At 35.4% G+C, this 14,614-nt stretch overlaps 2 protein-coding genes across 2 annotated transcripts; both read right to left on the bottom strand.

The window, feature by feature from the left end:
- Positions 1 to 826: 826 nt before the first annotated feature.
- LOC138307529 (carboxypeptidase N subunit 2-like) lies at positions 827 to 5,193 on the bottom strand. Its single transcript, XM_069248327.1, has 2 exons — positions 5,050 to 5,193; positions 827 to 2,780 (listed from the first exon to the last, which is right to left on the bottom strand). Exon 2 carries the CDS (start codon positions 2,772 to 2,774, stop codon positions 1,374 to 1,376), a length of 1,401 nt encoding a protein of 466 aa, XP_069104428.1. The 5' UTR covers positions 2,775 to 2,780; positions 5,050 to 5,193; the 3' UTR covers positions 827 to 1,373.
- A 6,103-nt stretch (positions 5,194 to 11,296) lies between these two features.
- On the bottom strand, positions 11,297 to 14,300 carry LOC138307343 (leucine-rich repeat-containing protein 40-like). The gene is made up of 2 exons (XM_069248040.1): positions 14,134 to 14,300; positions 11,297 to 12,976 (listed from the first exon to the last, which is right to left on the bottom strand). The coding sequence occupies exons 1-2, from the start codon at positions 14,164 to 14,166 to the stop codon at positions 11,564 to 11,566; spliced, it is 1,446 nt and encodes a 481-aa protein (XP_069104141.1). The 5' UTR covers positions 14,167 to 14,300; the 3' UTR covers positions 11,297 to 11,563.
- Between the last annotated feature and the right edge of the window lie 314 nt (positions 14,301 to 14,614).

Here is a 14,614-nt window from a genome sequence, read left to right as displayed (position 1 = left end):
GTAATTTTATAACTATAATATCCCGCCATTTTAAAAACAATTCGAAGAAATCCACGACTGGAAGCCGATTTTCCATACATGGAAAATTACGTGATATTTTTTATACAAATTCCGTTTTTGCATCTTTTATAGAAAAACCAGCCAAGTTTGAGAAAAAAAAATGTTAAAATTTTATCGAGAAAATAGTAATTTTGTTGACGCTGTGACGTCACGAGGCTTTACTGCAATACAGCCTCAGGCGACATGAGTGTATTGCCTTAGACCAGCCAGTTTTACACCCCTAGGTGTGAAAGAAATATATTTTGAGTACACTCAGATTTTTGTGTTTTATCTCCATAACATAAATTAGCTGTTCAAGTTAATCCTTAATTAATTTTATAATCTATTTGATACAATAAACTATGTTTAAATGTACCATTCTAGTGACTTTTCAAGGGATTCTTTTTCTGAATCAATATACACAACAAAGTGACGTCTCCATAACGCCGAGGTATTATCGGATTTTTTTTCCATAGTGGTATGCAAAAAAGTGTTTGTTAATCAGAAGGCCAGATTTAGTATGAAAACAAAGAAAATTATTATAACCTGAAACGATTCTATTGGCGGAACTGACATTGTGACGTCATGATAGAATTAATAAAATGACGCCAAGAAAATCTACAGAATAATTTGCGTTGAAATATTGGTAGTTGTAGTAACTTCTTAATTTAATTATAGAATTTAGATTTTCCCCAGGGCTTGCAAAACTCTTTTCTTAAAATATCATATGAAAGGAAAGAATATTGTTCTTCAGTAATAGCATTCTCTGATATAAGAACAAACAAGGTTTACCTTGCAGAAATTAGGATTTATTCAAGCACTGAGTAAGACACTTTGGAATCAACTAGTTAAAGAAATCACTGAATTACTCAAAACCGTCAGTCTGTTATTGAAGGACATCATGAATGAATCTTTTTGGTGGATTTTCTTACAAATATCCACGTTATTTTTTCTTCTAAAATATATGATCGTTGTACGATAATGGTTTTTCTCACGAATTATCGACGTTCATTAAACGAATATCAACTGCTTGAGAAACGAAATATACTACTGTGAATAATCATCACATGAAACGGTGGAGATGTTTGATTCTAAGAAGTCATTGCTCATGCTCAGACATCATACGTCATAGGCTTCACCATTATTTTAGAAGCGAATTCAAATTTTAACACAGCGGCAACTTAGTTGAGATAAGCAGAATCATTATTCTCCATTCTAATGACACATGTCATAGAATGTCAATTTATCACAATTAATTTAGCATATTTACAATTTACGAAGCCAAAATCAGTCGATAGGGAGATAATGGTAGTATTCACATGCGGCGTGTATACTTAATTAACTGTTTTACAGGTAGGGAACTGTGTACCCAAGTAGTTCGGACAAGCTGGTACCGTCGTATTTAGGTAGCTCGACAAACTAACACTGACGGTTTCACAGTCTCCATGGACCTTAAATCCATGCAACCGGTAATACTTCTCAAAACAGGCTAGTTCGCAAACACATTCAACATCTGTATTCCTTAGGTCGATGTCGAGGCCATGTCTATTGATATTTGTCAACGCCATTGGGATAACCTTGAGGCTTGTACTGCTGAAATCGATAAAAGCTAACCTTTCGAGATTCTTGAACGCTAATGTCGACACGTAAGCGAGAGGATTCTGGCTAAAGGAGACACTTTGGAGACTTTGGAGATCGTGAAGGTCATTGCGGTCAATGCTCTGGATCTTGTTGTTTGATAAATCTAAAACTTTTAACCCCTGGAGGTAGGTTCCGCTGTCATCTGCCATTGCTCCGGGAATTCTGTCAAGCTGACACCCGCGGAGAGACAGCTTTTCAATGTTGCTCCTATTGACCATGTTAAGGGCGTTCTCGCGTATGAATAGAAGCATGTTGTCGTCGAGTATGAGTGTTTTCAATTTGTCACTGAGATTATTCACGATGGCAGGGAATGTGGTCAGGCTGTCGTTTTTCAATGACAAAAGCTCTAGACTATTAAGTCCACTAAAAGCCTCGGGTAGCAGTCCATAATCGTGAATAGGGTTTCCCTCAAAGTAAAGTTCTCGCAGGTTCCTAAGTCTTCTCAAAGTCAGAGGGACGGCGTAAAGATGGGTGTTCCTTATGTAAAGGTAGTGAAGCACCAACTCGAAAGCTCTGAATGCCGTTGGTGGCAAATTACTGAAAGCTGGATGTGCGCCATTGATTTCTAAAGTTTCAAGCTTGGGAAGATGGGTACTGATAGTGTGAGGAAAGGTCATGAAGGTTTGCGGGTGTCCAATATGAAGGGCTGTGAGATTAGTCCCTAGCTGTCGGAAAATGGCGTCTGGGAATCCCGCGCTGGTAGAGGGAATTGGATTTGATGTGATGTCAAGGTCATGCAGGGACGGCAGCTTGTCAAGCGTAGGTACCCGACGCAGCTCGTTACCACTCAGGTCTAACGTCTCCAGGCTGTAACGGACTTTGTCAACGTTAAAGGTTGATAGCGTGTTATTGGACAAATCAAGAACTTTTATTGTATCTGGAATACGACTAAAAGTCAGGCTTGATGGTATCATGTTGTTTGCTAGTCGCATTTCTGTGTATCCATTCACATCAGCAGGTGCACAGAGCGGAATATCGTCAAGAGCTTTGGATTCGCATTTTATGACGTTGGATTCGCAGTCACACACACTACAGCAAGGACTGGCTAGGGCTGTACTAAGGTACAGTCCCAGGAATACAAAAAAGGATAACATCGTCACCTGTAAAAAGTAAAACACGGACAATTAGTTCCTTCTAATCAACACTAAAGAATGTTAACCAACTTACTTTCTCGAGAGAGTTTATCCCCGCATAAGAAGCGGAAAATGTTAATTTAAGAGCCACATATCCTACTGTAATATTTGTAATATTTGGGGGAGTGGGGCAGAGGAACAAAACTTTTTTTGATATTGGTTTTTTTTTAACCAACTGACTTTCTCGAGAGAGTTTATACCCGCATAAGAAGCAGAAAATGTTAATTTAAGAGCTACATATCCTACTGTAATATTTGGGGGAGTGGGGCGGAGGATCAAAACTTTTTTTGATATTATGTTCTGTGAAATTTGCTGTATAGTTCTATGTAGAGTTTGATGTTCACCGATGTCTGATCTAGACCTCTAAAATGTCTTAAAGTGGTATTAGGGCACTCTGGTGGCTCCATGTTTATATAAACGGTTACAGTAACAACTACTCAGATCCTTGTGTATAAACTAATCATGAATTATTTTAATTTACTTAAATTATTGATTAATATTTAAGCATCAGTGGTAAACTGCTTGTTAATATTGATGGATCTTTTGGTAATAACTTTTGATAGTTTTTTAATTATAAATTTTGAAAAATAAGATATATACAACACAATTCCGTGACCAGTGAAGACAAAGTCGTTGTGCTCGACTTATACACGCATATACTTTCTAGTTTGCACTGTGACAGGGTATACAAGTCTGGATTTTTTGAAAATTAATTTTCTTACGGAAATTAATTTCAAAATTATCAGAAAACTGTTATAAAGATTAAGTTTTAAGTTTCAAAAGATATATATATATATATGGAATGCAAACATAAGTGTAACCAGTACTTCATTCGGAAGAGTATGCTATGTATCTAATTAATTATTTTTTTATGTGAAAAAGTTGCATTAATTGATACATGGTCCTGTTTTAGAAGAATTCACATTTGGTTGTCAATTTATTATATATTATACAAATATTTCATGGGTTACTGTGCTCATGTTCATAAAATTTAACCCGAGGTGGTGGTAATCAACAAATGTCGTATTGCACGAGGCCGAATTATAACGCCCTCCTGCAAGCAAGATTTCAACTATAAAAAAAGACACAAATATACCGCAGTGTCAAAAACACGCTAAACACCGCATACATAGAGGTGTACTTGTTTTATTACGTAATCACCAGTTTTTCAGTTTAATATTTTTATAAAACGAATACGACAATCACTTAACAAAATTATCAGCACCGTACCGAAGGTAAAAACTTCAAATCCTATTGAAGATTGACGCATAGCCTAAGTACGTCACGTTGTAAATCTGGTTTGGATGTCTTTTTATCTTCTTTTACATTATTAGACCTACATACAGCCTTTAAAATTAATACATTCGCCGTTGTCCGTCGTCTACTCGATAAACGTCAACATGACCTGCTTGTTTCAAGATCTATAAAGCTAGCGCGAAATTGAGCGTGAACCTTTGTGATGTCATAATAACGCAACTCACTGTTACGCGCGATTCCTCTGAAGTTTTCTACAAAACTAAACAACAACAGCGAGGTGTTCCTAAAGCCGTGCAATATAACATCTCGAACCGTGCAATGTAACGTTTCCATGGAAGCGTGCAATATAACTTCGAACAGTGCAATATAACAAGGTTTCATTGAATGGTCGGGATAATAGCTAAAATATTATATTTCCTCGTATATAGATTGGTGTAAACAAATTATGTAATAAATGTAAATAAATCTACTATGGTTACCTATTGTGGTTCTTCTTTAATACATACTGGAGAGTAGTTAAGCAAAATGTTTTTGCAACTAATCCTCTTTCATATAAAGGAGTTCTTTTCTTTACCGTTTAAGGTATTAAAAACAGCTTCTGCTCTATCAAATGCATGCCCAACTATATTTTAAGCATATGTGGATTTTGCAGTAAATATTTTTATTTGGGTTTTAAGTTTGGGTTGAAATAAACAAATGAAAAACGAAAATAATATCTTTCCTTTGGCTTTTGGTAGAGAAAAATTCAAAATATGTTTTCTATATTCAGCGAACTCTTTCAAAGATATATTTTCAATTGATACCAAATTATTTTTGAATTAATAAACATTCGAATGGACCATATTGCCGCGTACAATATATTATATTGAGCATTACATTGCTTTACATTAATCTTAATATAAATAAAGTTTTATGATACTTAAATGACAAATGATAAGACTTGATATAGAATTGTATCGACCGATATTATTTAACTTACGTGTATGCAGTGCCCGCAATAAAGCTGACTTCCCTCCTATCAGCACTAGCGCTCACCCGACAATGCGATGATACTTGTTTAAACTACATAAGTCGGGTGCCAGACGACCACTTGATACATTATCAACATGTGGGTTTTTTTAAACAAAAGTGCTCTTCAGTTATAGGATACGAACGCAAACCAACGTCAGAATTTAGCCTCAAATAGGCAGGTTAAACTACAGATGTTGAAGTGGGAAATGTTTATGTATCCATTATCCATTTCTTGTTACTTAGTTCGTTTTATGGTAGAAGAAATATGAATTATATAATGAATATTTCTTGGCTAGAGAGAATTTCTCTTTAGCTCGATCTGTTGAGCGCCAGACTAGTAATCCAGAGATCCTGATAGACTCAAAGATGTAAATTTGTAATTAAATCAGTTTGAATTGAGAACGTTTATCCAGAAACCGTGACAAATATTCTGTGAACTTCTGTTTTAAGGATAATTTATGTAAACCAGTTCAGATTAGTTAGCAACTCATAGGTATTTCTTTATATCAACGATATAATCATATTTTAAGGTGGGTTATTTTAAAGTTTTTGTTTTCTGTCATTCTGTCATGTCATAAACTTAACATAATGATTGGTAATTGATAGATGATTATACGATGAGAAATATCATTTCTTATGGCTAATGAGGTAAATACCTTATATATATATATATATATATTTAATAGTATGGGTCGAAGAAGTAATAACAGGATTTTCCAGACGTCACAGGATCCCATCAAACGTAAGTGTGTAGGATACGAATTACTTCAAATGGTAAATATGGGACAAAGAAGTAATTTTAATTGTGTGTTGACAAAAAAGTCTTTTTTTCAGATCGCCTCGAAAATTTGACTTTTTTTTGTCCACCCGGTAAGAAATACTTCTTTGTCCCATATTTAATAGTACTTATCAAAAAGTTTTTATAAGGCACATGGATTCGATATGTCCTTGGCAGTTGTGACATTGACATATCACGTGTGTCCCTTTCAAGATGTGTGTGTTCCCAAACGAAAATGTTAAAAAAAGAGAGATGATAACCTCATAAATTTTATCAATACATTTCTAAAGCACGCCTTTAAAAGTAACATTTGCGTCATCAAAATATTAATTTCCATGAAACTTCTATTTTCCTCTCGGACATATTAAGTATACTTTCATGCTCTCGTCTATAAGTATAATCAAATTGTTTTTGTTTTATTTTGTAACGGTTTTTGTCATTGCAGATAAATAGATCATCAAATGAGTGTTTGTATTTAACAAGGTCTTTGTAAGCCACAGCGATTAGAAATTGAAATTTCGAAACGCGCTTCATCAAATGATTTTTTTAAACATGGATTTTAAAGGATTTTCATTCAAGTAAAAACCAGACGAAAAAAGGAACGCAATGATTATTTTAACATCATTTCCATACTATGACTTGTCGTGGTTTCGCGAAATTACAGTAAATAATATTCGAATTCTACAAGGGGACCGTCCGGACCGAAATCACATACGGATTTCTATAAAACCCAAAATATGGAAAAGGTCATCATTATAAACGGACATAAAACCACATGTAATATCACAGAAACATACGAACTGATTTGGGATGTATTTTGTTGCATGTATTTAAAATTTGTCAAATATGACCCATCAAAGCAGAATGAACTTATAATGAGGTTATGAGTAAAGAAATGTTAAAATTTGATCAAAGAACCTATGTTTTTATGAAATGTTCGAAAATTATGGTATCATGGCAAAATACAAATCAACATGATTTTTATATATAGAAACGGTCGTTGCAAAAATAATCTTGAGGCAGCAATTGAAATCGTTGACGTTCAAGACAAAATTTTAACAGGATTGAGGCTGCATTCTTTCTTATATTACACAAAATAGTATTTTTTGTCAAGGCAAATAGCCACCGATGGTGTATTTTACGCTCAAATAACTAAAAAAGTAGTTAAAAAAACATTTTGTCTTTACAAATTTGAACTCGTGAATCATGAGTCTTTAGAAAGTATGACATGGGTTTTCCAAATCGTATGGAGCCACCTTAAGATGACACTTGAGATATAGTAAACAACTTTTAAAAATACACTGCTGAAAAGCGACCTAACCAAACAGGAAGAAAAACACATGTTGGTCTCCACGTTATCTTTCCGATAACCGAAAAACTTGACTGACTGAGATACTCAACAAGGAAGAGAAATACTAACAGGCTAGGTAATGATATCAGAGACGTAGAATTCGCATTGTCGCCTTGTTTGAACTTCAATGGCCTCCTGTTCCTGTCATCCGGTGTTGTCTTAAAACAGATACAAGATATGACATGCCGTTCCAGGTAATAGATTGATAGCTTTCTCGGAACGACAGGCCCTCTTTGCTTATCATAGGGTCGTATATGTTTTAGGTCAAGTCTTAGCTGAAGCCTTGGTAAACTTGTATTGCATATTGATTTATTTTTATATTTTTAATGTAGTAATTTATACAAAACAATTTGATAGGGGACTCCATCGATCTCGAGTGTTAACTAATATTGTAATCATCTTGGTAATTTACAGTAATAATAACCATATGTATTAAGATGAAATTCAGTTAAATGATGAATAAGTTCGATAATTTTTACATTTTAAAAATCATTTGACAACGAACGCACCTTTTCGACTACCCTCTCTTTTAAAAAAAGTGCGTTGACCTATATGTTTGTCTGATCCTTGTGCATTACAAATATGCATCTTATATGTTTAGTTTTCATCGAATGTCTGCTACCTCTTATCACCTGGAGCTATATGTATTCGTTTTGAATTTATTATGAGTTTTTGGATAAATCCAGAAACTCCATTAATTCATTCGTCTTCTAACGTCGAGTACATGTGATGAATCTTTTAAACTTCTGTATTGTGTCAGAATAGCTCTTGACATTTTTGTGTAATTAAAAGATGAGTCGGCTACTAGTTTATCCATTATCAGTATCAGACCGGATAGAATGCTTCAGTGCGATGACACTATAAGATAATTACAGGATCCATTGTCACAACGCAAACACATACCAGTCTCACAATACGCGCATGCAAATACCTCACGCTGTTTGATCTCTGTAAGCTGTTATAAGGACTATAATCAACAAACCAAAAAGACCTGGCCTACTATTAGGGCGTTAGAATTGTACATGTTGTCTCCATTGCATGATTGTAATAGACGACTGAATTTGGAGTCTGATTTTTTCTTTTCGACCTGATTTTTCTTCCTTACGTCTCCATGGACAAACATGATTTACCTGGAGTTCAGCGATTGCCTCTATGAGGAAGCCTTATGGTTCTGTCGCCTGGCCGAGATGCATGACAGTCTTAGAAGTAGTAATTTTAACGCTCGATATACAGGAAGCGGAACGACTGGTTTGCCCATGGGTTGTACTGTCCGATGTGTCTGACCATATACTTCAATGTGACAACACTACAAAATTGACAAGAGGGTCCGCCATTGCAAAGAGATAACACTCGAAGATACCGCGACTTCCCAAAATACACAGACCTTCACACATTCACACTGCATACAAGGGATATCGCTAATAAATGACCCTAGATATTAACAGGATGTAAATTTATCAACCATTATTATGAAAAACGTCCTATTAGAAGGCACTTTACAAATAACGGTTTTCTAAAGAAAATGATATCTTTGTTTATTTTATTATTGTTATAAAATGGTATCCAAAATGGTTTATTCTTTAATAATAATATTCTTTCTTGCCCGGAAGTAGTGTGAATGCTCATCAGATTTGGACTATATTGTTTTTGTATTATTAATTTTTCAATTACACAATTTGAATGTAATGTATTTCTTAAATTATATTCCAGAAAATAAAATATTTGAAAAATATTGCATCAATATAATGAAAAAGATAGTGTTATTGTGGAACTCAATTTTATGTACTTTCTGATCTTGATAACATTTCCCGCCAAATTGAGGCCATCTGTTCCGGGATTCCATCAATTGACCGGCTGTTACATCAATCGAATAACGAAGTTTTATTTTATCGGAACATTAAATTTGAAAGAAATACTCGGTTGAAATGGAAAAATAAGGAATTGTTTTCATTTTCTATTGTTTACTGGTGTGTAAACTTCATTTTGTTGGACAGATATTTTAAATGACGCGCGTTTATCTATCAAACAAATGCAGATTACACACGAGTAAACAACAAAAATAAAAATCATTCCTTAATCATGAGCTATATTTCTGAGGCCTTCGGATGTGTCAGAAAATAGCTTTTTATAATGTTCTTGAATGTTCTAGAAGATAGTCCCGCAGTATTCTACATAGTTTTATAAAATTTGATAAATACGATAATGGATTATGACTTATGTATGTAGCCCGAGAGACTCTGGCCCTGACACCAGACTTAGACATTATGACAGATAGATGTCTGGCGTAGGGCCAGAGCGCAGTAGTACCCGAAAACATGGAATAAGCCGACACCGTTTGGTATCGGGCTAGGTCATCTCCGATTCAGACTACTTACAGAATATTAGCACCGAGAATCGCCACTTACCTTGGTCTTTTCAACAAATGAATAATTCATCTTCTCACAGCCATCAATTTCATCACGCATGCATGTTCTACAGTGTCATCACAGTAGTTTCTTTTTCGCAACTTTAAATTTCCCTCGTCGTCGTCGCCATTTTCTGGTAGTACGCAAATCACCTTTAATCTCGACGGATTTCTATATTTGGGTAGATATAATATTCATTTGTTGAATAGACTAAGGTTAGTTGCGCTTCTCGGAGGTCAGTCTGAATTGGAGATGACCTGGCCCGATACCAAACGGTGTCGGCTTATTCCAGGTTTTCGAGTACTACTGCGCTCTGGCCCTACGCCAGACATCTATCTGTCACAATGTCTAAGTCTGGTGTCAGGGTCAGAGTATCTCGGGCTATTATGTACGGAGACTTTTCGCAGATATTTATTTTGAAACGTTTTTTTTAAAATCGACCTTGAAAATCAACGGATTAAACTAGTGTGAAAAAAAGAAATTTGAATTATTTTTTAAGACAGCGGTCTTGAAAAGTGATAGTATTTCACAGACTTGTTTACATGCTAACATACGATATAGTCCAGTCCCGTGTTTATGTTTTGATTCAATAGGCGATATTACCTTAAAACGGCATCTCATTTGAACACATAGGAACCGTCTACAACACACCAGTGACCCAAACACCTCTCAATACATTTTTTTATTGAATTTAATTTTGACCTTTTTATGTTTTGATCTTTTAATGACCACTACGTGTATTTTGGATTTCTAGATCTCGTCAGAAATAAAACCAACTAATACGTGTATAACAATATTCATTGGATGACTTTAAAATGTTGACCCCTGTTGGGGTCATGGTGGTCACCATGGATTTCGCGGGGATATACTTAACTTCTATTGCTCAACAGTCGGTCAATTACTTTTCGACGATATGCCTGAAAACCAATTATAGACGGACAAAATATTTATTCAAGAACGCCCACATCCCCGCATAACCGAGTGGTTAAGATGTCCCGACATATCAACACAAGCCCTCCACCTCTGGGTTGTGAGTTCAAATCCTATGTGGGGCAGTGCCAGGTATTGAGCATTGGTCAGTGTTTTAGTTTTTCGGGTACTCTGACTTTGCTCCACCAACAAACCTGGTACGTCCTTTTACATGTGTGACTCTTGATGTTGATAGGACATTCAACTAATAAAACCAAACAGATGCTAGGGTAAGGGTTAGAATTACAAGTCTGTTCATGTGTCTGATTCATAATTTGTGGTCAAATTATAAAAAAAATATTTTGGAGAACACAGTTCAGATTTTCTGACATAAACTTCAAGACAATATCCTTAACATGGAGATTATCGTTCTCATTTACATCTCGATCTTGTTCTGAATACCTTAAGATGTTTTGCATTCCTGCACAAAATGATTTTTCAAGTGATGTCACGTACGCTAAACTATCTCCTAACAATATGCAAGTGAATCTTTCGATAATGGTTGTCCCGCCATTGTCTCATCTTTAAGATTGTTCGTTAGTCTTGGTTTTTTTCCTTCTGTTTCGTCTGAATCAGATCAAGGATCTGGATTATAATGAAACAAAATTAAAAAATAACTCTTGAAAATCTTTTTGAACAACATGTAAAGTATTGGTGGATCGGGTCCTTTGATAGCGTAATATACCGTTATTCATAAAAAATAATACACAAATTAAAAATCTCAATTCCTTTATTTATTCAAACTGAAAATCACACAAAAAACAACTCTGTTGAAGCTTACATAAAAAGCCTCAAGTTGTTGATGGTTTAATGAATTCGTAAGTGTGTATTTATTCTATGAACTTTTTTGAAGCAAACTCATTTACAATATTACAACTATCAGAGATTAAGAAGATAAAAATGTAAAATGTCAAAGAAATGAGACTATATTTCAAATCAATTGCAGCAATGATTTTACTCCGTATAGATTAATTCAGGATTAATGATCTTGACAATGAGGTTCTGGGTTTTTGAAGTGTTGTAGAAGAGAATAATCGGCTGTGGGTTGCGGGCCGTTCAATTCAATATATTCGGGACAGAGTGGAACGTAGTACTGTATGTAATCCTCAATGGACTCTTCAATGTTTATACAACACCCATCGAAATGGTTCACGACTGAGCGTACCCACACGTAGCGACACATGCAGTCAACCTGGCTTCCTTCCATACTGATTTTCCCGACAGTAGTAGTATTGAACGCTTCAGGGATTGTGGTGAGATTTGTGAAACTGATATCAACGCTGCCTAGGTGTTTATGGTTACCAAACGCTGTGTTTGATATGAATTTTATTGGGTTGTATGCTAGTGTCAAATTGTCGACATTCGGAATGTTCTCTATATCGTTGTTCTCAACTGTAATCATGTTGTTATGCGACATATCCAGCGCAGTAAGGCTTTGCAGGTGAAACAGAGCGCCTGGGATTCTATCGAGGTTGCAATAATGCATTGTCAAGTTCGTGATATGCATGTTTGCGATGGACTCGTCACTTATGAATTCCAATCGATTGTGACTCATATCTAAGTTACGCAGGGTGGGTATGTACGCCAATGCACGTGGAAAGCGTGTGAGATTATCGTTGATAAGACTGAGTGTGCGCAGTGTACCATGTGTGCGGAAGAATGCTTGCGCTACCACACCTTCATTGCCAACATCCAAGTTGTTATCGAAGTGGAACTCATCAATGCGGCGAAGAGTGCTTACACCGAGCGGCACGGCAACCAGCTTCGTATTCTTGATAGTCAATTTCAACAGAGTGCTCTGGAACGAATGGAAGGCCTGGGCTGGTATAACTTTCAAGTTGTCACTGGACCCGTCTAATGTCAAATCCTGAAGGTCCTGGAAGTGGTCAATTGTGTTCGGCCATCTGTCAAGGTCACGATGTCCGAACTGGAACGTCTGAATAGTATCACCCATCTCCTTCATGACATGGTCAGTCAGTTGAATAGGATTAGCGCGAAAATCGGTGGGGTTGTTTCTTACATCCAATGAGTTTATCTTCACAAGATGCGTTAAAGCTTCAGGCAAATTATACAAGTTGTTTTGGTGTAGATCGAGACTAAGCAAAGTTGGATTGGCATCAAACGTGCCGTCATCAATGGTTGTTATGTTATTATCGCTGAGGTTAATGTGGTCTGCAGTTGTCCCTGTAAAGTCTGCATACCTCATGTGTGTTAGTAAGTTGCCTGAGAGGTTTATTTCGTATACGTTTCCCTGATTCCTCACTCCATCGGGAACAGTTGTGAGGCGGCGTCCACTGCAATCGATCACGTGGTTACCATCTCTATCAAAGCACGTGCAACCCGAACAAGGGATTGTGAATGTCTGGGCATTGCATAAAACGATGGCCTCCACCTGCAACGATAAGAATTGAGTAATTGACGGAGGATTCTAATGACTTGTTTTTAGCTCATTAGTAGTTATAATTTCGACATCTCATTTAATTCATTTTTCAAAGCATCCAATGATCCAGATGTAAAACTAACCTCTTTTCCGTTCTGTGATATGTACCTTATTTATTTTTGTTAAAGTAAACTTACATTAATGCTCATACGAATATAAATTAACATATCTTTTACCTATCTCGTCTAAAAATATAGACGAGTTTGCTCCCTTGCGGGTAGATATTGATGGATACGTCATTATTTTGTGAGCGCAATTCTAGTGGTTTTCTCCGAAAATGACATTACGCTCGAAAACGCATGACGTAACAATCAATACTTACCCGAAAGGACAGATACCTCTGTGATATGCAAAAACAGAATAGGGCTTGTTACCGTAGATAGGATATTCCCCATCACCTGCCCCCTGGACTATAGCCATATTAATAATAATTATAAACAGTTTTCAGTAAATAATTTTAGTAAAAAGATTTAAGGGCTTCAGAAAATATTCTATCGGATTAACCGATCGATAAGTTAGTCCAAGGGAGGCTGTTGTAAATGGTCCTACCCATAGAGAATGCGCATGCAAAATGTTTTTAAAAGAATCACTATTCCATATATATGTCACTGTCAATGCTTCTAATAAATTCACATGTTCATTTTAAAGTTAAAACATGGGGATATTGTGTGTTGTGCTAGTTAATGGTGCGTACATACATGTAATAGGTGTATTATTATTACTATATTATCGAATACAATTACCGAAATTTGAAAACAAAAGATCATTGAATACAAAGTTAACTCATCTCGGTAATTAGCATATTATCGTAACATTGAATGAAGATTTATTTACATAAATTGATTTCACAATAGTATTTTCAAATCAATACAAGAAAAAATTAAAAAAATTTTTTTACAAAAATAATCAATATAAATAATATAGCCTAAACCCTTCCATTAAACATAGATATAATATAGTCTTTATATAGTCTGATAGCCAATTTTTTCCATTGTATATAGAATAATCTCGACCAATCCCTAAATAAAAAAGAAAATAATATAGCATATTGCCTCCCATTAAATAAAGCCTAACCCCTTCTATTAAGCTAATTCAATGTTCCTACTCACCACAAATACCAGAAGGAAGCCTGAACGAACCATCTTGTCTATTAACAGGTCGCTTGATACCAGACGCACTCTCTGGTCAACGTCGAGGACAACAAATGCTTATCTGTGTGTGGAGCTGAGGAATACTTGTTCCCGTCTAGAACGACTACGGATTGATACCAACCATGTGACCAATATGGGTTTGGTGTATTGCTATACGTAATATATATGTTTGAATATATATTCCCAACTGACAGGGAATATTTTGTTATATGGTTATTTTCGGAAACATTATTTTTTTTCCTTGTTAAAAAGAAGTTAAACGTGATCTTTTTCTTTCCTCATGTCTGTATATTTATTCTGCGATAGTTTTTTTACACTCTTATGGTTTTGTTTAAAGTGATATTAGCTGATGATCGCCGAATCAACTAATCAAAAATTTTACCTTCTTTTATACTTTGCATCAACTCAAAATATTTTAATAAAAACATCGATTTTATTT

Source organism: Argopecten irradians, chromosome 14 (genome assembly GCF_041381155.1).
Source record: "Argopecten irradians isolate NY chromosome 14, Ai_NY, whole genome shotgun sequence".
NCBI classification, from domain to species: Eukaryota; Metazoa; Mollusca; class Bivalvia; order Pectinida; family Pectinidae; genus Argopecten; species Argopecten irradians.
Note: the sequence above shows the minus strand (reverse complement) of the source record. Positions and strands in the feature narration are given on the sequence as shown.